The 21830-nt window shown below is 46.2% G+C and overlaps 1 protein-coding gene across 1 annotated transcript in view; it reads left to right on the forward strand.

Moving 5' to 3' along the window:
* FSCN3 (fascin actin-bundling protein 3) overlaps positions 1-21830 on the forward strand; it is a 124562-nt gene that overhangs the window by 86648 nt on the left and 16084 nt on the right. The window contains exons 3-6 of the mRNA XM_085650652.1: positions 2349-2467; positions 7011-7170; positions 15822-15992; positions 17045-17262. Coding sequence (XP_085506778.1) covers positions 2349-2467; positions 7011-7170; positions 15822-15992; positions 17045-17250 — 656 coding nt within the window. The 3' untranslated portion in view covers positions 17251-17262. The remainder of the gene's footprint in view (positions 1-2348; positions 2468-7010; positions 7171-15821; positions 15993-17044; positions 17263-21830) is intronic.

A 21830-nucleotide genomic window follows, 5' to 3' on the forward strand; every position in this document is an offset into this window, starting at 1 on the left:
CTGATCGAGAAGGAGTTTGGGCCGTGTGGTTTTAAGTGGTTTGCAAAAGAGGGGAAGGTGTGGGCTGACGTGGCGGAAGGCATAGTGTCTATGTAGGACTTAAGGCCCAGTTCTTTAGTGACGGGAGGCTGGTAGCCTCAAGGGTGCGCGGGCTTATGTCACAATAGATGATGTGGGTCAACGCGAGGCGCAGTTTAGAGATTAGTCTTGGGTGAGTTCAGGCACTCTGCACATTACAAATTTGGGAGATTCTCAAGGTGCGGCACAGAAATTGGGTGGTACTCAGGGTGAGACATGGGTCACCGCTATAGTGGGAGTTAGCGGCTCACCGGAGGAACTTTCGTTGTCTGGGGGGGATCGGAACCTCGGGCAGCCAACTTGCAGTCCTGACGTTGAGAGGTGCAGCACCTGGGGTGTGAGGAGGGTGGTCACATTGTGCAGGAAGGGGTCGCGATACCCCTGAATTTTAAGGTCAGGCAGTGATCAGTGTTGAGGTCCCGTTCAAGGGGGAAAGTTTGTCATTCCACGGTGGAGCTATTTGTAGTCAGTTTAGGATTCGGAGCCCTGGAAGGCCATCTTGTGGTTGGTGCCGGAGAGGCACAGCATCTAGAGAGGTCAGTCTTGGCATGCAGGGTATTTACGCTGCATCAGGCTCAATTCAGGTTGTTGGAAGGTTTGTCACTCACCGGTGGAGCTATTTGTTGTCAGCTTGGGAATTCGGAGCCCTGTGCGGCCATCTTGTGGTTGGTGCCGGAGAGGCACAGCACCTAGAGAGGTCGGTCTTGGCATGCATAGTTTTCGCGCTGCATCAGACTCAATTTAGGTTTTTGTCACGAGTGTGCAAAGGAAGGGGGTTCTTCGGCGTAGTTGGGATCGAGACTGAGTGTTTTTTTAGGGTGCCGATTTTGAGGCCATGGCGGCCATCATGGAGTCAGGCACAGATGAGAAGAATGGAACTTAGCAAGATCAAGGTCTTTATTGGTAGGGGGGGTCGCGCCACACTTGGACCGGGTCATAGGCTGACCCATGGGGGTATTTAATCGCTTGCCGAAGTACTTACTGGGACGATCATCCCCAGAGCGATTCTGGTTGCCGTTTTTCTTGTCGGCACGGCCATCTTGGAAACAGGCATTTTCAGGCTGCGGGGATTGCTGTCTGCTTGGTGACTCCGCACCGCTTCCTTCGTTCAGCAAATTCAGTCCCTCAATGTGGCCCACGAGGGATCCGGAGGGTGGTGAGTGCCAGAGTGTCTCTGGAGCTGTTTGTCCAAACCTTGAATTCGACCCATCAGTAGCACATCAGAGGGGTCGGGGTCGAAGGTTACGGATCGTTCTTCCCTCATCCAGTTTCTCCGTGGTTCCTGCGGATGGCGGCAGCGCGATTGTTGTGTTATATTCCCCTTATTTTCATTGCATGCTCCGGTGGGACCACGCTCCTCACGGAGGGGGGACAGGTAGGGATTTGCACCTAGTAGGTGATCCTAGTGTCCGGGAGCTCTGGCACAGAGCTCCATCCCGGCGGCTATCTTGGCGGTACATGATAGATGGAAAGTAAATTCAGAATTGAGTAGGCAGCCTTCTCAAATCGGCATAGTATTATGGGGATGTTGGAATCAGTTGTGCTGGTATTGGTGGCACTGTTAGTGGAATGTGTGCTGTATTATTTGTGGTATTGGTGGAGGTTCTGTTGGTGGTGGTGGTGGTGGTGTAGTGGTAGTGATGGTGGTATTGTGATGGGCGTATAGGTTGAATTGTGAGGGCCTACTGCAGTTAAAGAAAGATTGTATAGAAAAGATTTTATATACATTTAATTAAAAAAGTGCGGTGTCTGAGTGTGCTTTTTAGATGTAAAATAGTCCTGCAAGCATAGCATTGCAAGCACTCCACAGGAGGCTGAATGACATCTGAAACAGCCAATAATATGAGGTGAGAGAGACATGCTCTATCAGGCTGAGCTAAGATGTGATTGACAATGTCTCAATCTATAGGCTGACAAAGGCCGACCCAAATAAACGAATGGCTGAAGGTGGCTGATCCCATGGGGACATTTCAGTGCTCTGTTTCTTCCCAGATAGATTGCGCTGTACAAATACTGCTACAGACGTATATATACATCCAGTATTTCAACAGGGAAGCTCTATAGGTAGGGTGAGCCTACTCATCAGCTGTTGCTAGTGATACCAACCTCATTAGTATTGCTAAGAACCATTTGAAATACTACCACCAGCCGTGCCGGGATGACATAGACTGCAATAACTGGCTTGAGTCTATGGTCCATGACATCTATGACTAATTTTCTAGTTAATTGCCTTAATCCGTGTCCTGATTCTCCCCTTTCTTTTCATGCAGGGGTGGAAGTGGGAGCCACCACGAAATGTCTAAACCCACAGTCGGTCTTCCTGTATGAAATGGACTGCAGCACCAGCAACGTCAGGCTTTCGGGAGTTAATGGTTGTTATCTAGCCAGGGTGAGTAAATGCAAAACTGTTTGTGATGTCTCAGTGATTGACCGAGCCTAGGGATTGAGAAAGAAAAAACACAATGGGACCAGGTATAAAGTTATACAGTGAAGTTGACTGGGAGCTCCCAATATGTGTCTTTGAAATAGGAGATGTTTCAGCTCAGACTTGAAAGGGACTGGGAAAGTATTACATTCATATTTGTTCCTAAGTCATTTAATTAGGGCATACGAAGAGTATAAGCGCCTGATGCATAAACTCTACACCAGCCTTATCTCCTGTAGAAATTGCCAACAGATTAAAAAGGAATATGGTGCTGAATATAGATAGAAAGGGTGCATTACTGTCGAACACTTATTTACTGAGCAGTATGGGAAACACAGAATGAACTGAAGATTACTGGAGGATTTCCCTCCGACACGTTAACAGTATTTCATTGATACATTGAATACTATAAGTACCAGAATGCTTTGGAAAGCTAGCAGGTGGGCCAAGTTAATGAAAGGGCGAGGGATGTGCTACCATTTTAGTGGGCTGACTGAAGCATCTCGATATGCACCTTTTTACCTGGCTTGTTTTAAACTGAAATTGACAAAAGGTCGCAGCTTACTCACACCCCCACCCTGAAAAGGTACACTTTTCCTGATGGTTGCTAAACAAAAATTAAATGATACTGAATTAAAGATTACTGGAGTATTTCATAATAAAGGAGTGGAATTGTGCCCCCCACTCCCAAACACCTTTTCAGCACATCACTGAGAGTATTTGAAGCTGCAAGTGCCAGGATGTATTGGGGGGAGGCTAGCATCTGTACCAAGGCGGACAAGTGACATAATGTTGAGGAGTGTATGGCCTGAACCAGCAGTGCTTACTTTCATACACCCTCACACCCATCTAACACGACCACCTCTGAACTGCATGTTTTCACATCCTTTTAAAAAGTAGGGTTATTGAGTGCAATCCTTAGTTTTATTGCAGTTAATCATTCAGCAGGAAACTGATCGTATCAAGAGACTCCTCTATTTCTGTAGAAAGTGTATTTGAAATGCCCACTAAGGATTTCTCTGGAACGTTTACCAATCCAATTATCTCAGAGAACCACTTGCAGCACAATAACCCTTCCTGAGGTGAAGTTTCACTTCCAATCCACCCCACTTCCAATCCAGCCCCCATTTCACAGAGGCTTTTCTATATGGGCACATCATCATCATGAAATGTAGGCACAGAAAGTTGTGATGTGTCATAGTATGGCATTAGACGCTATTAGCATTAGCCTGGAACTCAGCCCTCCATGTTTCTTGCATTAATGCTGCCATGGATGACCGGGAATCAACTAGTTTCCTGTGGTCAGTGGATCCCATGACGGTTGACTACCTAAGAGGATCCCTAGTTACTTCTGTCTACTGGCTTCTGTACGTCTCAGCCATCTCCTTTGGTATTGTGTGCTGCCAAATATGAACATGTTTGTTTTTGACCATTATTTACCCATATAATTGAATTTGGACTATTCTTACAAGGTATCCAGAAAGTGTGGCATGATCACATCATCTGGCACAACCTTGGTCGAAAAATAAAGTACTAACAGTTTTAAAAAGCTGATGAAAAGCCTGGAATATAAAGAGAAACTTTGGTCATTAGGGATACTTAAAATGACCAGGTAATAATATTTTTAGATATAGAATAAGGTATATTTTGATGTAATAGGTCAACAGGGGTAAACTATTGACAATATAAACTTTACCTCACTTGATGAGCTTGTGGACCAAAAGATGTGATGGGATCAAAAAGAGTCTCTGAATACCTTACCTAGTTTGGTTGGTTCAGAGTCTTGGCCACTGATTGAGGCCAGAAGGTGAGTAGATGATCTTGACTACTTTGCCCTCTAAGAATGTTTCCGCAATTGTCCAGAAAGAGCCAATGTGTTTTCATTCATGTCATGGTTTTATTGAAGCATCTTGTGACATGATGGATTCTTGCTTCTTCCAAATCCATCATGTCCATTCCAAGAGCCGTAAATGACAGATGTTACTTATACTCAGTTTAATGGCTCTCAATTTACCTGAGACAGCTTTGCCAGAATTTATTTGAAATTGTGACTTGCTAATCACTGTACTGTTCTGTGGCGAGCGTTCAGCTCGCTGAGACATCTTGAAGTTCACCACATTGAGCATCTCTGTCTTTGGGTTTCTATCTACTGCTCATGAGGTGGAGTAGCCAAATTAGAATTATTTTCTTGTACCTAGAAAAAAGATGCATCTGGCCCAAAAGAAGCATAAAAGAAAGGGAATATAGTTTTCTATGCCAACCATGCATTCCTGAGAGAGGAACTATTGTTTCAATAACAATAACGAAAACTATTATTACATACACAGAGAACGATAGCTTGGAAATGAATGTTGAAAAATGTAAGCAAAAAAAGGCCCACAAGTGTTTGCGGCAACACTGGGAGGCGGACCTGGGTGGGCTTGTGGAGGAAAATTGCCGTGATGTCTTGGCCTCCCCCAGAGAGGTGGCCATTCCCATGAGACTGCGACTGGTCCAACTTAAGACCCTGCATCTATGGACACACACATAATTGTTGATGAATCTCTTCATTTTCTCTGGTCTGGATTATACCCTGTTCTCCTCAGGTCTTGAGTTGATCATGCATCTAACTGGCACATTTTCACTCTGACTTCTGCAGTCCAGCACTTTGGTGGGTCAGCACAGATTACAGCACAGGCTATTGCTGTCATACATTTTTGATGGTGCACTGTTCCCACACATGTTGTGACTGATAACAGAGGGACTACAACACGGTCAATCTCCTTGTGGCTTAATTATATTGAGATTGGATACAGACTGTCATGTAGCAGCCCCTATAAGCCGACACAGTGTGTGTTTGAGTATTAGTATGAGTTACTGTCATTAGTTTGGCTGGCTGTCACTCTAAGCTGATCAGTGCTGCCTTCTTTAATAGGCACCTACTGTCTGAATTTGATACTGGGCTTGACTTCACCTCAGAGAGCTACTTTGAAGGTACCGGCGAGCTACCAGTAGCTCCCGAGCTACTCGTTGGAGACCCCTGATCTAGCTTATCTTGCTGCAGATGTTTTGGTCAAGATGGGCAGACCGGTTGATCCTTCTTGTCTCAGACAATGTCACCAGGAGGGGACCTTTTTCCGCACTATCTGGGAATGCCCAGTCAGCTAGTCATATTGGGACGGTATCACTAAACAACTAGAGAGGGCTGGGAGGAAGAAATTGACGGTCACCCCAAAACTATGTCTGCTAAATGTATGGGATGCCACGGACCTTAGCCAGACTGAGAAAACATGAGTTTCATTAGGATGGGCCATCGCAAAATAGAACATTGCACAAAAATGGGGAGTAGGGGTGATGCCAAGTATTAGAGATTGGGCAGTTGACATGCTCAGGGCCATAATAGCTGAAAAAGATGTCTTCAAGTCTTCAAGTCCCTCTGTCTGGTTCACAAAGCAATCCATGGGATGGGTCCGGTTCCCCTCCAGGAAAGATTCCAAAGGTACTCCCCCGTAAGGCAACTGCGATCCTCCAATGCCAACTTGTTGGCACAGCCCAGGTTTAAACGGGCAAGGCTGGGCGGGAGGGCCTTCATTGTGGTTGGTGCTCGAATCTGGAACGAGCTCCCACACGAGCTCAGACAGACGCAGCCGTTGATGGAATTTAGGAGGGGCCTTAAGACCTGGCTCTTTCCAGCAGCATGATGCCCCCTGATCTGCCCCCCTCAGTACTAAAAGATCTTGTTCTGTCCGAGCGCCTGGATACCCGTAGGGTCACAGACCTTTGCGCTTTATAAATATTTATACAATACAATTCAAACACAGGGGGTGTCCCAAAAAATGGGATCGTATGTGGGCAGCATGGAATAAATATAGGGGGGATATATGTTTGTCTCCAACAGTTGAGCTCCAACAGGATTACATGACGCATTTGCTACCGTAGGTTAACCACCGGACTAAGGGTCAAGATGTTATCAATTCATACAGATTGTATTCCTAATGTATGTGTGGCTGAAATGCTTTGCTGTGCTGTTTGTTATATTCATCAATAAAACAGTTTTAAAAAAAAGGCTCACAATGATGGCCTTTTGAAGAGCATATAAAACTGAATATTGGCCTCAACATGTGCCAGAAATCAGAGCATCGCGGTACCTGTCTGCGAACTGTTGCATCACCTCCCCTCCTCCCCAATAAGAAACTGGATTATTCATCTTAGGTCCTAGCCCTGCTCCGAATCAATGTTTCCATGATTTCCATGACAATTAGGGTACACATATAAATCCTCTCTAAGCGCTTTTAAATACTTCTTAACTTATTTACATGAATCATCTGTGTAACTAATCAGGTGTTGATGTTGTGTGGGCCAGATTCTTCAAGGAATGAGGATGACCTGACCAAAGTCCAATTCAGAGCATAGGTCATCCATCTGTCTGTTCACTCATCCATGTGACTAACTTTCTATGTATTTACCTATCTATCCATCCATCCAACCATCTTCTGTTTTAATGTGCCCCTTTTTATTTTCCATGCAGCGTAGATCCCAGAGCATAATGGCCAATGGTAACTGTGAAGAAGTGAATTCAGCGTTTAATGTTTGGTGGCACTGTGGCAAGATTTACATCCGTGCCTGCAATGGTGCCTACCTCACTGTGCAACCTGTTGGGCTGATTGTCACCTGCTCCTTGATCCCAGGTAAGAAACAGGCCCAGTCAGACCCCTACCAAATGTAAACACCAGCCAGCAAGCTGTCCAGACTAAAGAAAGAACAATGCAACATTAGTTTAATTCCCTAGAGATTCAATAAAGGGGTAGAAAGGGCTGGGGCCACATAATGTTCAACATTTCCAGTCATCTTTGTTAACTGTCTTGCAGGGGCTACAAATGAAAGATTTGGTAAAAGGAGAGATTTTTAAACTTTCTGTAGTGCAAACCTATTCTACAATCATCTGCATATCCCAATCACTGTGCCTATAGAAATTCATGAAGGTTTTCCTCACATATTCACAGTACGCCCCAACATAATCAAACAATACCCGAGCAAATCAGGCAATGCCTCAAATAGATTCAAGGAATGGCCCAAGATGAATCGAAGCCTACTTCCAACGGACTGTCCCAAAGAGAATCGTAGGCTACTTCCAACAAATTCAAGGAATAGCTCAAGGAGAATGGAAGGATGCTTCCAGCAGAATTTAGGAATGGCCCAAAGAGAATCAAAGCCTACTTCCAACGGACTGTCCCAAAGAGAATCGAAGGCTACTTCCTACAGAATCAAGGAATAGCCCAAGGAGAATGGAAGGATGCTTCCAGCAGAATTTAGGAATGGCCCAAAGAGAATCGAAGCCTAATTCCAAAGGACTGTCCCAAAGAGCATCAAACACTACTTCCAACAAAATCAAGGAATGGGAGGTTGAGACCCCCCAAAAAATCATATGCCAAGCAGCCACATGGGCTGTCAGAGGAGCAGAAGCTCTGCCAGACCTCTGACCATGACTCTGGGACAAGGCCTGCTAGTCTCCCTGCTGGATGAGGGGATATCACCCAAGGAAATCGAGACCACCTGCTCTGGAGCACCAGCGCCTGCCTGCTTGCCAAGAGTAGTGTGCCCTGTGAGAGAGAGTGTGAGAGAGAGAGAGAGAGAGAGAAGAGCGTTGGAGGGAGCGTGGTCCATTTGGGAGCTCAGTCTTGTTGGCCCCTAGTGGGAGGTGTGAAGAGGCTGCTGCACTGATCAGCTCTTTGCCCAATGACAGATTCCTGTTGGCAACCTCTGTATGTCAGGAGAGGGCCACAGTGAAGATAGCCATGAGTGAAGTGCCATGTGGGCAAGTGAAGCCTTTGTGGCGCTGGTTGTTGTTAGCCCGTATGCCAGGAGGGACTGGTGTGAAGTTTTGTCAGATACTAAGGGCCGAAGCCTGTGTGGAACTTAGTGTCCACCCTGTATGCCCGGAGGGGCTGCCGATACCCAAGTTTCTGCGAGAATGGGCCGTTGTCTGAGAACCGTGACTCACATGACCCGCAGGTCACCAAGAAGCATTGAAGATTGTGAGATAAGCTGCGGAGGCGATGGAGAGGTCAAGTGTACGGTACAGTGTACTCGGCACATGCCAGGGGCACCCTCGTGTGGGTTAGGGCGGGAGTCCCGTTCGTCAGTACGGCCGTGTCAATAGACCCTGATGGCAGGTACACCCTTGTACGGGGCACACTTAATGGCCAACCCGTATTGCTGGCCTCGATTTATGCTCCGAACGTCTACCAAATACCCTTCCTCACACAACTGTCGCTGGAGCTGACCCCCTATGCCGGGCTCCCCTGACTGATAGGAGGGGACTTTAATTCTGTGCTCGACGTGTGCCTGGACAGGTCCTTTCCTCCTCTTCGCACGACGTCAGCTGCCTCCACGGCACGGGCACTAACTGATTGGCTCTCACAATGGGCGATACTTGATATCTGGCGGGCCCTCTACCCCGCAGAACGTATCTACTCCTATTATTCCAAGACGCATGGCCTGCATGTGCGACTGCATAGAATAGTGGGATCCCGGGCGCTGCTGCCACTGGTGGTGAAAGCAGAATACTTGGAGCGGACGCATTCCGATCACAATCCCCTGTGGCTCCAGCTCAGCTGGGATGCGGATCGACCTCCGATACCCACATGGCGGCTCCAACCTAACGCGCTAGAGGACCCTGAATCCGCTCCTCAGTGGAGAGTGCTCTCCTTTCATATTTTGAGCTCAATGAAGGCACAGCGAGCAATGCGATGGTGGAATGGGACGCACTTAAAGTAACGCTCCGGGGTCACTGCTTGGGGGCCACGTGGAGCACGCGAAAGCAGCTGGCGCAGTCACTCACTCACCTTGAGTCCCAACTGCTGCAGTACGAATGGGAGGGGGAGGGCAGCGGTAGATACGCAAACCAGTTGGTCGATCTCCGGACGCAAAATAGCACACTTTTAGAGCGCTTGAGGTGTCTGAATTATGCGGCACACACAGCCCGCGTGCACGCCGTGGCGGACAGAGCAGGACGTCTGCTCACCTGGCTCTTAAAACAAGACGACACCCGCGCCCCGATCGCAGCGGTGCGTACACCGGAGGGAGACCTTGTGTGTACCCAAAGGGAGATTCACAAAGTTATGGTGGACCACTCTACACAATTGTACCGTGCAAAAGTCCGTTGCTCGGGGGATGACCTAGAGCGGTTTCTTGGGCAAGCACAGTTGCCAACGGCTTCCGACGCGCACCAAGAGGTACATAATTGCCCCCTCGCTCTGGAGGAGATAGGGGAAGCTATCTCCTCCATGGCCTCTGGGAAGCCCTCGGGCCCGGATGGCCTGCCCACTGAGTTCTACAAAGCCTTCCTGGAACACCTGGTGCCGCGCCTCCAAAAATTGTATACAGCGGCGTTGGAGACGGGCGAGCTACCTGGTGTCTCTGCCCAAACCAGATCGGGACCCCACGGACCTGGGATCCTATCGGCCACTGGCGCTCCTCAACGTTGACTGTAAGGTCCTCGCTAAGGTGTTGGTGGAGCGATTGGCGCCGGTGGTCTCTCACCTGGCTCACAAGGACCAGAATGGCTTTGTGCCAAAACGCAGCACGTCATTGAACCTGAGGAAGGTTCTTCAGGGTAGCGGCGGATAGTACACAAGAGTGGCCCAAAGCAGGCTGTCTTATACTGGACCTGGAAAAGGCATTTGATTGCCTTGAGTGGCGCTACCTTTCGGCGCTGCTGCTGCGCTATGACCTTGGTTTGGGCTTCCTACAGCTGGTGGGCCTTCTATACCAGAACCCTACGGTGAGGGTGCGATTGGGCCCGTACATCTCTGGCGCCATACCAATCTGCAGGGGTACCCGCTATCGCCGCTCCTATTCGCTTTGGCGATGGAGCCACTGGCGGTGACCTTGCGGGAGACGCTGGGGGCTGGCATACCACTGGGGGATGCAGTGCACCAGGTGTCGCTCTATGCCGACGACCTGTTGGTGTACGTGAGGGACATAGACGATATCCCCCCTCAGTTAGCCCGTACCTTGCACGACTTTGCTGCTATCACGGGTCTTCGGGTGAACGCCAGTAAATCTTGCCTCTATGCGTTCAGTGAAGGGCGGCAGGACCCCGGACACATCCTAAATGGTACTAGGGTACAGTGGAGAGGAGACACCTTTTGATATTTGGGACTCCGGATCTACCGTCAGCCCTATTTGACGGTAACCTGGGCAGGGCCTTCACGGCCATTAAGTCACAGGTGCGCTTCTGGAACGCATTGCCTCTAACAGTCACGGGTAGAGTAACGCTGTCCAAAATGGTGATCCTTCCACGGTTATATATTCCAGCTGCCTTTTTTGCTAAGCTGTCGCAAGTCCTTAGAGACTTCATCTGGGGGAACAGCAGGCACAGGATGTCGCTAAAGAACTCTATCTTCCTACGGATCAGGGAGGCCTGGCCGCGCCCTGCTTCGAGCATTACTACTTAGCGGCTCAGTTGCAGTGGATAGCCCGCTGGTTGGCGGATAGGGGTCGGGAGGACACTGCGTCCGTGCTGCCGCCACGCTCTTTGGAGCAGTTGCTGGTGCTGTTCCACCCAGCCACCAGGTCTGCGACGCCGACTCCACTCCTCCTCGCGGTGGCATATAGATGTTACCGTTGGAGCTTATTCCTCACCAGAGATGTGGTCCCATATGCGCCGGCAATACCGCTGGAGGGTTCCCCTAGAGGGACGGGATCGCTCACTTCCCTTGCGCTTGTACACTGGCGGGAGGCAGACATACAGACCTTGGGGGACCTGTACCGAGATGGAGTGCTCCTCCCGTATGATTCTCTGGTTGAGGACGGGGGATTGCCACCGGGAGAATTCTTAACTCATCATTCATTAATTAGGACACTGACTGCCAAGTGGGAAGACATGTCCGCAGAACCCAGCCAGCATCTCACTATACAGTATCTGCACATCATGGGGAGAGGCCGACGCCCGATCCGTTGGTTTGCGGTGTCACTACGGACACATACGGCGATCACCCTAGAGCCGCTCAGGCGCAAGTGGGAACTAGATCTGGGGAGACAGCTGGCGGATAAAGAGTGGGAACGAATATTGAATGGTCGGGTGCGCATACCTAGAAAAATGCACCTCCGGCTGATACAGTTGTTCACCGTGCACAGGGCGTATCTCACCCCCGCGGCCCTCAACAGATACTTTCATCGCACTGACGCAATATGCCATAGATGCGCTAAGCCGGGAGCTGATCTAGTACACATGCTGTGGAGTTGTTGCAAATGACACACATACTGGCACGCAATCAGCGCATTAGTACAGGCCGCGACATACCCTTTGACTGGACAGTTTACCTGCTGCACCATTTCCGCAGGACCCCGACCACCAAAGTGACGTCCCGGTTTCTAGACCTGAGGCTCGCGGTCGCAAAGCGCCTTCTGACCAGGAGGTGGAAGGCACAGGATCCACCCCATCCGCAGGCATGGAGGTACTCGCTCACCGTGTGGGCTGGAGCCGAGGGTGCCGCCATTCGTCGGGGGAAGACACCCATAGCTGCACAGTGGGAGGAGTTGCTCCAGGCGCTCAGGCGAGTCGAGGGAACGGACTCGGGGGGGCGGCCTGAGGGGGGGGGAAACACTTCCAGGGCAGGACATAGGAGCTCTGCTGTAGCGGGATCGTAGTGTTCCACGCACAAACAATACCTAAAACAGACGTCACGAGACAGCGCACCTAGGCATATGGCTGGGAGCAATAGCTAAGCCACTGCACAGTGGCAAGGGGGAGGGAGAACAGAAGGGCAGCGGAGACAGGAACATACATAATTGAGCGGGTCTAAGTTGAGGTTGTTGGGCTTTTACCCGTTTCGTTTCACTGCTATCTGTTTAGAAGCCTATATGGATTCGGCTGGGGGACCTAACGTGATATTTTGATGTACCCATGTTTCATTGCAATGTGCTGTAACTTACTATGTTTAAGGGCTGAGCTGCATATGGGACTTATGTACAATCTGGTACGGCAAGTACTTCAGGAACTATTGTAAAGCTATGTCTTTTTGCATTTGACATGTAACCCTATCAGCAATGCGTGTTACGATGAAGGATTCAATACAGAAGTAAGCCGAACTCTTGTAAATGTGATGGGAAAAACCAATAAAAACAGATTTAAAAAAAAAAAAGAAGCATTGAAGATTGTGACAGAGTTGCCTCCGTGAACTGTCGGGGATGCTATGGGCGCATCGGCACATCACCAGGATCCCAGACAGGAGCATCAGAATCCAATACCCCCCATCCCAATGGGTAGTGCAAGACTTACCGCGCAGGAGGAGCACCTCCAATTGCTGCTGGAGCCGGCTCTGAAAATAGCCAACTTGCAGGGTGCTGCTGCACCTCCCGCATGCTGTAGACCCTCCTTGGCTTTACTTTTACGACACACTTTGCATGTTCTTACCTTTAAAGATACCAATAAGGTCTAATCAAGGTCCCTAATATTCCGAGGGTTGCGTACTCTCATCATCATTTTAGCAGGTAGGTAATGGTGTTTACTTCCCTTTATTGTCCATCCTTGTTCTTATAGTAAATGCAACTTTAGAGTGCTCTTTTTTTGCTAAAATCTGTAATTTTGTTACTAGACATTATCAATGTGTAGGGTGGTGGTGACTTATAGTGTCATTCTATAGACATTATAATTCTCAAATATGTAATGGGATTTATTTTCAGTGGCAGTGTGCCTATGGCGTCAAATATCTTGTTTGGATCCATTAACATGGACCTCTCATGAATTATTTAATTTCAACAATCATTGGAGGAACAGCATTTATTAGTATTCTTAATACATTTTGGCTTTCAGAACTTGGAAGCTCAGTTTTTTTGGACTGGATTTCATGTGCATTAGATTGCAAAAGACACCAAATACAGATTTATATGCTTTTTCTGAAGGAACAGCATTTGCGCATGATTCGGTGGAGCAGGTATAATTCTTTGGAATATTTAAGCTGTAGGCCAGTTACTGCTTCACACACTTGCCGTCTGACCTATGTGGCTATGTGGGCTTGCCTGACTTATCTTCAACATCATGTTACATTTTCTCTTAGAGGCTATTGTGATTCAGTCGGCTTATAAGAAGACTTCTAGACCTGTGCTCACTATTTTACAAATCCAAATATAATATATTTGTTTGGATATAGGTAATCAAATGTATTATTTTTTCTTACCACTATGAAAGTTAAAGGTAGTACTACTTACTTTTTAACATAGTGCATCCACTCAGTTGATTGACTTTTCGGCTCCGTTTGGCAAACTTACTGTTCAATGATTTCACAGCCCATAAAGGATTCCTGTCTCTGTCTCTAGATATGATTTTTTATTATATTCTCTTGGATCATATCTCTTGATCACATTCAAAATCCAGTATAGATGGTGGTCTTTATATCTTGTAAAGCAGCAATTCGTCCTTTCTATTTTTAACTGAATGTTCTCGAGGTGTTATGGAAGTTACGTGATGATGAATACGACACATTAAGTGTACGCCAAAACGGTTTGTCACCTTTTTTACCTTTTTTAATCATTTTGAATAGATTCTTTTTTTATCAATGTTTTCTCTTTTATGTGTTATCATCTAATCAGCCTTGAAAAAGTCCCAAGAAGGGACGAAACGTGTGTTGGCTGAAACCATCTATGAAGCATCATTATGAAAATATCTGTAGTTATTGTTGGAAAATTGCAATTATGGTCATGATATTGTTTGTGCTTTTTTGTGATACCAGGAACAAGTAGAAATACCATTCACTTTAATATTTGGAGTTTTAATGGATTTTTTTGAGTATCTAACTATATTGGTAATTGGAAAAATGTTCTGTGCATTTGAAACTTATAAACAGTCACACTAATTTACCTAGACCAATACAATCAATATCATATACATCTTAGGAGTGCTCCACCATTCTTTGGTGTGTTCGTGCCTGAGTTGGGAAATATTGTTTTTCTCTGTTCCAGATGCACACATCGTAACAACAGGTGTGTTATAGTGTTTAGAGCCCCTTTGTTGATTTATTTATCTTGTACTGCTCTAAAGATAGAGATGTGCGACTGCTGTACCACTGTTGCCCCTTTTGTATCAAATGACCCTTCGAAAAAAATTGGAGCATTGTGAGTGCCCATGTTCGAGGAACTCACTGAGACACTGCCAGCTTCCTCGCTGCTGGAGCAGGTAAGACTGGTTACGGGCTTATTGGGCCCTTTGGGACTTGTTGCTAAGGGCGCTGCAGTGCCAAGACACTTTTGACTACATTTGCTAAGATTCAGAGTGGACTCTTGAGTTAAGGCCTACTAGTGAGCATTCCCTGGATGTGGCCACAAGTCAATGAGGAATAACCCTTACCATATTACAAAGCAGGTGGGAAAGGGATTTGCTAGCAAAACCCTAGAGCCTCGACCTCAAGAGGAAATGTGTTCATGTTTATATATGTTGTAACATTTAAATGTGCAGAGTTAGAAATAAAATACTTTTTTATTGTAAAAATAAGTATTTGACTGGACATTGATTTATTGACACAGCCGTGCGCACTTTGAGTTATGTGTCGTGTTCACTAACCAGTATTCACACTTCCCCCTCAAGGGAACCTTGGACTGCTTTACCACAGCTACCACTCAGGATCCATAGTAGTCGACACCGGGATATCAGGAGTAAAATGTTTCAACTTCCACAGCTGGACCCAGTAACCCCTGCGCGCCCCGTAGTGCTCTGAAAGGTGTTCTGGCAGCCTTGGAAAGCCATAGCTCCATAATGGAGATTTCAGCAGACCTTTTTCAGTTCTAAATGTGTATTCTTTCATCCTAAGGTATCCCATTTGGCCCTGGGGTTCGTTCTTCTTCAACACAGACCTTGATATACACAGCCTGCTCCCTGTTTATTTATGCACTGTTCTAAATACTAAATATATTTTAGTTTCAGTATTTAGGTAGGCTCTTTAGGTAAGCTTTTTTCAACCTCCTCAGTCATCCAGGGATTGACATATAGGTTGAACACAAACAATGGCAATGTAAACTGAATATAGGCATCTAACCGAGCAAGTGTTGCTGTCTAAATATTGACGAACTTTAATGAAATAGGCTACTTACCAATACCGGCATTGCTGCTTTGTGCAACCCAGGCTTCAGAGGAGAAAGATAGGTTTTATGGAGCCCTGACATGTAGAGTTCCCATAGTACAACCAGCCCAGTTCGCTTATCCACACTCACATTGACTCCATCTTTTCTCCCCTATAGACTTGGCATCAGTTGCTTAACTATGACGTTACCAAGGCTGTTGAAAATTGTTTTCATTACTGATTGTGGTATTCTACTAACTCTGTCCCCCAATTCTACACAGGGCCAGACGAAGAGTTTGTGTTGCGTCTGAGTAATCGTGCATACCTTCTGCTGCGCAGCCGCTATGGCTACATCGGTTCCTCTGCGTGTCAAAGAGATCTTCAGTGCAACCAGCCTGACCCCCTCACCATTGAGCTGACACAGTGCAGGCAAGGAACTTATCACTTTGGAGGTAAGGCAGAAGGGGCGGGAGGTAGACAGGTTCTAAGGGCCCGATTCACAGAACTAACTTAAGACAAACTCCTAAACTTACTACCATTTTGGTATTCACAGAAGGCACTTACTCATTTTGGTATTCACAGAAGGCACTTACTCATTTCGGTATTCACAGAAGTTAGGAGTCCTAACTTTAGGACTCCTAAATGCCTTCTGTGAATACCGAAAGTCTTAAAATTAGGATTTTTCTCAGTTTAGGAGTAGTAAAGTTAGGACTCCTAACTTTAGGACTCCTAAATGCCTTCTGTGAATACCGAAAGTCTTAAAATTAGGATTTTTCTCAGTTTAGGAGTCGTAAAGTTAGGACTCCTAACTTTAGGACTCCTAAACTGAGAGAAATCCTAACTTTAAGACTTTCAGTATTCACAGAAGGCATTTAGGAGTCCTAAAGTTAGGACTCCTAACTTCTGTGAATACCAAAATGAGTAAGTGCCTTCTGTGAATACCAAAATGAGTAAGTGACTTCTGTGAATACCTAAATGGTAGTAAGTTTAGGATTTTGTCTTAAGTTAGTTCTGTGAATCGGGCCCTAAGTCTCTAGTGTACAGCAGACCTTTGGTTAAGGGCATGCTATCAGCAATGTAGTAGGTCTCCTGTGCAGAGTCCGCACTTATAGGTAGCTGACTTTAAGCCTCACACACCAAAGAGGACTTAAACTAATCACACTAACCCAGTCAAGTCCTGGGTCCCCACTGCCAACTTCTCTGTACCACACCACTCAATGGTACTTGTGAGTATAGAAGAGCAGAAGTAGTGAAGAGTCAGGGTAACTGGAAGAACTGGTTTTCTCCACCAAATGGAGGTGGTAAGTACCAGTGAGGAGGGGTTGCTTAGTCTAAGGCTAAGTAGAAAGGGCCTTACAAAACTAGCCTTCAGTTCCTTTGGAATATATAATCGAAGAAATGCATAAACATTCCATTAGATCTCTTAGATACTGTTATCTAAAGTGTTACTGTCCATAAGCCTACGTTTCTGCTTTTATGAATGTTTTGCTACTATTGTTTCCAGTTCAAGGTGGCAAATTTTGGCAGGTACAACATAGTGGCGCTATTACAACCGATGGGCACTGTCCGCTGAATTTCTACATCGAGATCCATGGGGACAACTTCCTGGCAGTGTTGGCACCCAATGACTACTATCTGCGTGCGGACCAGTGTGGGACCTTAGTGGCTGACAGTGAAGTCATCACCAGAGACTGTTTGTGGGAATTCTAGCAACCACAGCAGGTGAGTCAATCAGTGGTGGCTAGTGTCTCTGCCTTAAAGTACATGAGCTGTTTATCTATGTAAGTGATACCAACCCATTTCAATCTTAAGTCTAGCACAGAATTGAGAGGTACACCATTGATTGAAAAGCCTTCCTGAGAAATCACACAATATGCCCCAAAAACCCATTTGAGGAACTGATGAGGGCACAGATAGAAGTCACTGTGGAACAAACGGCCTCATTTAGCTTTGGTAATTCCAAGCTATCGTAATAATTAGTCTGTGCCTCCTTACATGGATCTCTGTTGGCCAAAAATGGACCCTTTTGCTCTGTCATTTGACCATGTGATATAATTAAACTGAAGCTCTAAAGAATTGAGGACTCCTTTCTCCTTTTGGCCACATTTTGAGTTTACTGAAAATCCTGCTGAATTTTTCACAGCTAAATTTACCCGTCAATGTACAAGTACACTGTTGTTAGGTGTGTCCAGCTCCAGTTTGTCCCATCACTATTACTGTGACTATTTGAAATCTTATGTACTGCTGGAATAAAACCTTTTGTGTAATCTTATGTACCACTATCTTACGTGCAAATTTGCTTCTATAGCTTCAATTTCCCAGTAAACAAACCATTCAACACTTTAGAAATAAATAATGATATACTGTGTATACCCCCAGTGGCAGCGGGGTGGGGGGGAGTGAAAATAAAAATACACTTACCTGTCTGACGCTGCCGCCATCTCCTCCTCTCAGTCCTCTACTTCGCCTGCTTCTAGGACAGGAAGCACCTGGCTCCCAGCCTCCCAATAGCCAATCACAAGCGTTGTGATTAACCCTGGGCGTAGTTTGCGTAGTAGCGCTAAGCGTAGCTTCCCGAAGTGCACTTCGCACTACGTGAGATACGCATAGCACTACGCAAACTGTGTAGTGCGCTGTTCGCGATGATTGCACAGTGCCGGATGCTTGTCCGCATTGTGCAATCATTGAAAACTGCATCTTGCACAGTGCGAGCTGTCGTTTTCTGCTGCTCGAGTAGATTTTTACTCGAGCGGCAGCTTTCTCAACGCAGACTGGTAGTTTCTCATCGCGAGCGGTCGCGAGCATACGCGACCACTCGCAATGAGAAACCTGACCTCCCCGCATTGAGAATCTCGCCGGGAGGTTTATTTTCCATGCTCGCGATCGGCAACTTGATGTTGCTGATGGCGAACGAGGAAAAAGTCTCGCCGGGATGTCATTTTGCTCGCTCGCGGTCGCCAACTTGACGTTGAGGACCACGAGCGAGCAAAAAATGACAACTACGCTACGGTACGTGATTTTGCACTATGCTACGTGCAATTCACGTAGCGCGAAGTAGCACAAACTTCGCGAGCGTAGCGTAGTTGTTCGCCCAGGGTTAGTAGTGATTGGTCTGAGCGCCATGGATCAGCGCTCAGCCAGAGAATAGGAGCCTGGGCATGTTCTCCACGCAGGCTGTAATGCAGTCTGCATGGAGAACATACAAAGTGCGCATGAAGGTTTAGCTGGCCGGAAGGGCCGGCCAAAGCGGCATGAGAAGTAGGAGTGGGCAAACCACTCCTCCCCTGCCCTGCTCTGTGAAGATTATTATTTAAGGAAACAAGAGCAACCCATACGTCCTTGTGAGCTGGGTAAATACATTAGTACAAAAAACAATGTTCACAAGGAACTCATTTCTCTAAGTAATTCAAGAATCTGCAGCTCAAGTAGTTGCTCAGATTAAATCATAGACAGAAGTTATTAAATACAGTCATGACTCTCTATCGAGTCCAAGTAATATTTACATTAATTTTGTCTTCATACAAACTAATTGAAAAGCCCATACACTTTTTTGTCATTAAGACTACCTGACTTCAGCCGAAGTAGGTAATTTAATTATGCAATATCACAAATAATTACATATAATTCCACATTAAAATATTTTAGTGTGCCCCAGTGAAGTGACCAGAACCTATTTGGTAAGTATTCAGTGACAAAGTGAACAAACAAGGGAGAACAGTAGATATACTTTATTTAGATATAAAATATCTTTAAAAGATCACCTCAAAATTACACAGCAAAACATTTTAAAAGCAGAATCTTGACATAAAAACAGTAGTTAAAAAAGACTTCACCAATCTATCAATGGAAAAGGACTTAGTGTGCAAAGTGCAATGACCAGTTTAACATTTAAAGTGCATTTAGATTCCGGTCTTTGGCAAGGACCATAAATACAGACCATGGACCGTAAAGTAACAGCCAATTGTGCAAAGCAACAGTTCAATAAAAAGATGTAAGCAGCAGTTGAGAAATCACAAGATAAAATAGAATAGCTCTTAAAAAAGCATAAAAGCGAACCAGCCCGTAACTACTTCAGAGAGCGCTAAGCATTTCGTAAGAAAATTGTAAAAGCAATGTTTAAATCTGTGTTTTCTGGCATTAATGCTGCAATGATTGCTTGTCTGCAAGATCGGATTCCCAGCCTGTTCCACTCAGTTTTCAGTTTACGTCTACGTTGTGACAAAAAGGATGGACAGAGACAGACTATATGCTCCATGGTTTCGGGAGACATGCCGCACCCCCTGCAAATTACGTCCTCTGTCAGACGGCGCCAGATGGGAAGATCTTTTAGAAATTGCCAATCACCCAGTCTAGCAGCCATAAATCTGATTTTTAAATGCAAGGAGTAAGTGCAGGATAAGTAAGATGCGGGGGCTAACCGACCATATGAAGACATTGTTGCCCAGGCGTGTCTGCGTTTGGCAAATTGGGCTTTATCAATGATCAAGGACTTCATTCGAATACAGTTCTTAATGCTATTTTTAAATGCTGCTTTACTAGGGGTGAGGTCCCATAATGCACCGGCAGACATTTCTCGGATCGAATCCTTAAAAAGATGGATGTATGAGCCGCGTGGATTTGTCTGGGAAATATCCAACCAAATTAAGGACTCCAATGATCCTGGCTTTGCCTGTCTCAGTTTGTGGCACAGATTTAGATACAGACCAGTGACTGAAATTTCATAGTTTAACAGACCAAATTCTAGTCTGATCTGAGCAGCAGAAGCTGATTTGGGCAAGTGGAGGATTTTTTTGTAAAGTTTCGTCACGTGTTGGTTGAAAGAGGAATTTAGTTTCCCCCTAAAAATCTCAGCACCATAAGTCAGAGTGGGCCCAATTTTTGCTCTCATGACTTCCAGTAATGGGGACAAACTTGGGCCAGACAAATTTCTTGAGAGCTTACAGAAGCTTACCTGTAGGTTCATGGCTTTTACTAAGATAACCTTACGCTGTTGGTTAAAATTGCCCCTGGAGTCAAAAATGACCCCAAGATATTTGTAAGTATTTCCTATTCTAAGGCTAGCGTTGTTAAACTGCCAACCACCCCCACGGTATAGCTTTTTACCAAAAGTGACGACTTGGGTTTTCTTTAAGTTGACCTCCAACCGATTCGTGGTTGTATAGGCTTCCAGTCTGTTTAATAGCCTCTGCAGCCCTACCCGTGTCAAACTAAAAAGAACCAAGTCGTCGGCATATAAAAGATTGCTTTTTGGGACACCTCCCATCTTGGGCGGATGACTGTTTGTTTCCTCAAGAGAGGATGGCAGATCTGCCATAAACAAATTAAAAAGGAGGGGGGCCAGCACGCATCCCTGTTTGACTCCTCTAGTTGTCATGATTTTCCGAGAGAGATGCGTGCCGGTCCCCAACTTCACTTGTACCCACGTGCCCGAATGAAGTTGGATGATCGCGTCCAGGAGCTTATCTGGGATCCCCCATTTTTTTAGCTTCTCCCATAAGGCAGCCCTTGGTACCCGATCAAATGCAGCTTTAAAATCTATAAAACAACAAAAAACCATGCTAGATGTGACTACTGCTTTGTTGACAATAATAGACAGTGACAGTAAGTTGGTCATGGTGCCCGAGGAGGCAGTGAAGCCAGTTTGGTTCAGTGGAATCAGATTGTTCTGCTCTACCCAATGTCTCAGTTCCCCCAATAATGTTCCTGCAAAGAGCTTGGCTTCGATGTCTAACAAAGCTATTAGTCTATAATTGTTTGGGGATGCATGAGAGCCGGACTTGTAAATCGGGTGGATTATTGCCCCTCGCCATGAATCCGGGATGGTTGAACTTGTCAGTGTACAATTGAAAAGATTGGATAAATATCGTGACCATAAATCAATGTTTGTTTTGAACAGAGACTGTGGTAGGCCGTTTGGACCGGGAGCGCCGTCGGATTTTGCTTTTGCCAGAACTCTGGTGACCATTTCTTGGGTGACTTGCAGATCTTCACCTCGTGGATCAGAATGGACCATCGAGCTGCTCCTGTTCAGTTGTGGGTGGAGTGACAGTTGTTTATGAACGGATAAGATTGTAGTCACAGAGACTTCGGAGGCCCTAAAATGGTCAGTCAGATAGGCAGACCAGGTCGCTTCTGCAATATTTGCTGATCCGGATCTAGAGGAGCTACCGTTTTGGCGGTTGATTAGAGCCCAGAATCTTTTGGAGTTGCAGCTTTTACTCTCCCATAGAAGTTTGCACCAAAATTGGGCTAGATGTCGGCGTTTATCAGATTGTATTGCGACCCTGAAT

The sequence above is a fragment of the Triturus cristatus genome, chromosome 4_1 (genome assembly GCF_964204655.1).
Source record: "Triturus cristatus chromosome 4_1, aTriCri1.1, whole genome shotgun sequence".
NCBI lineage: Eukaryota > Metazoa > Chordata > Amphibia > Caudata > Salamandridae > Triturus > Triturus cristatus.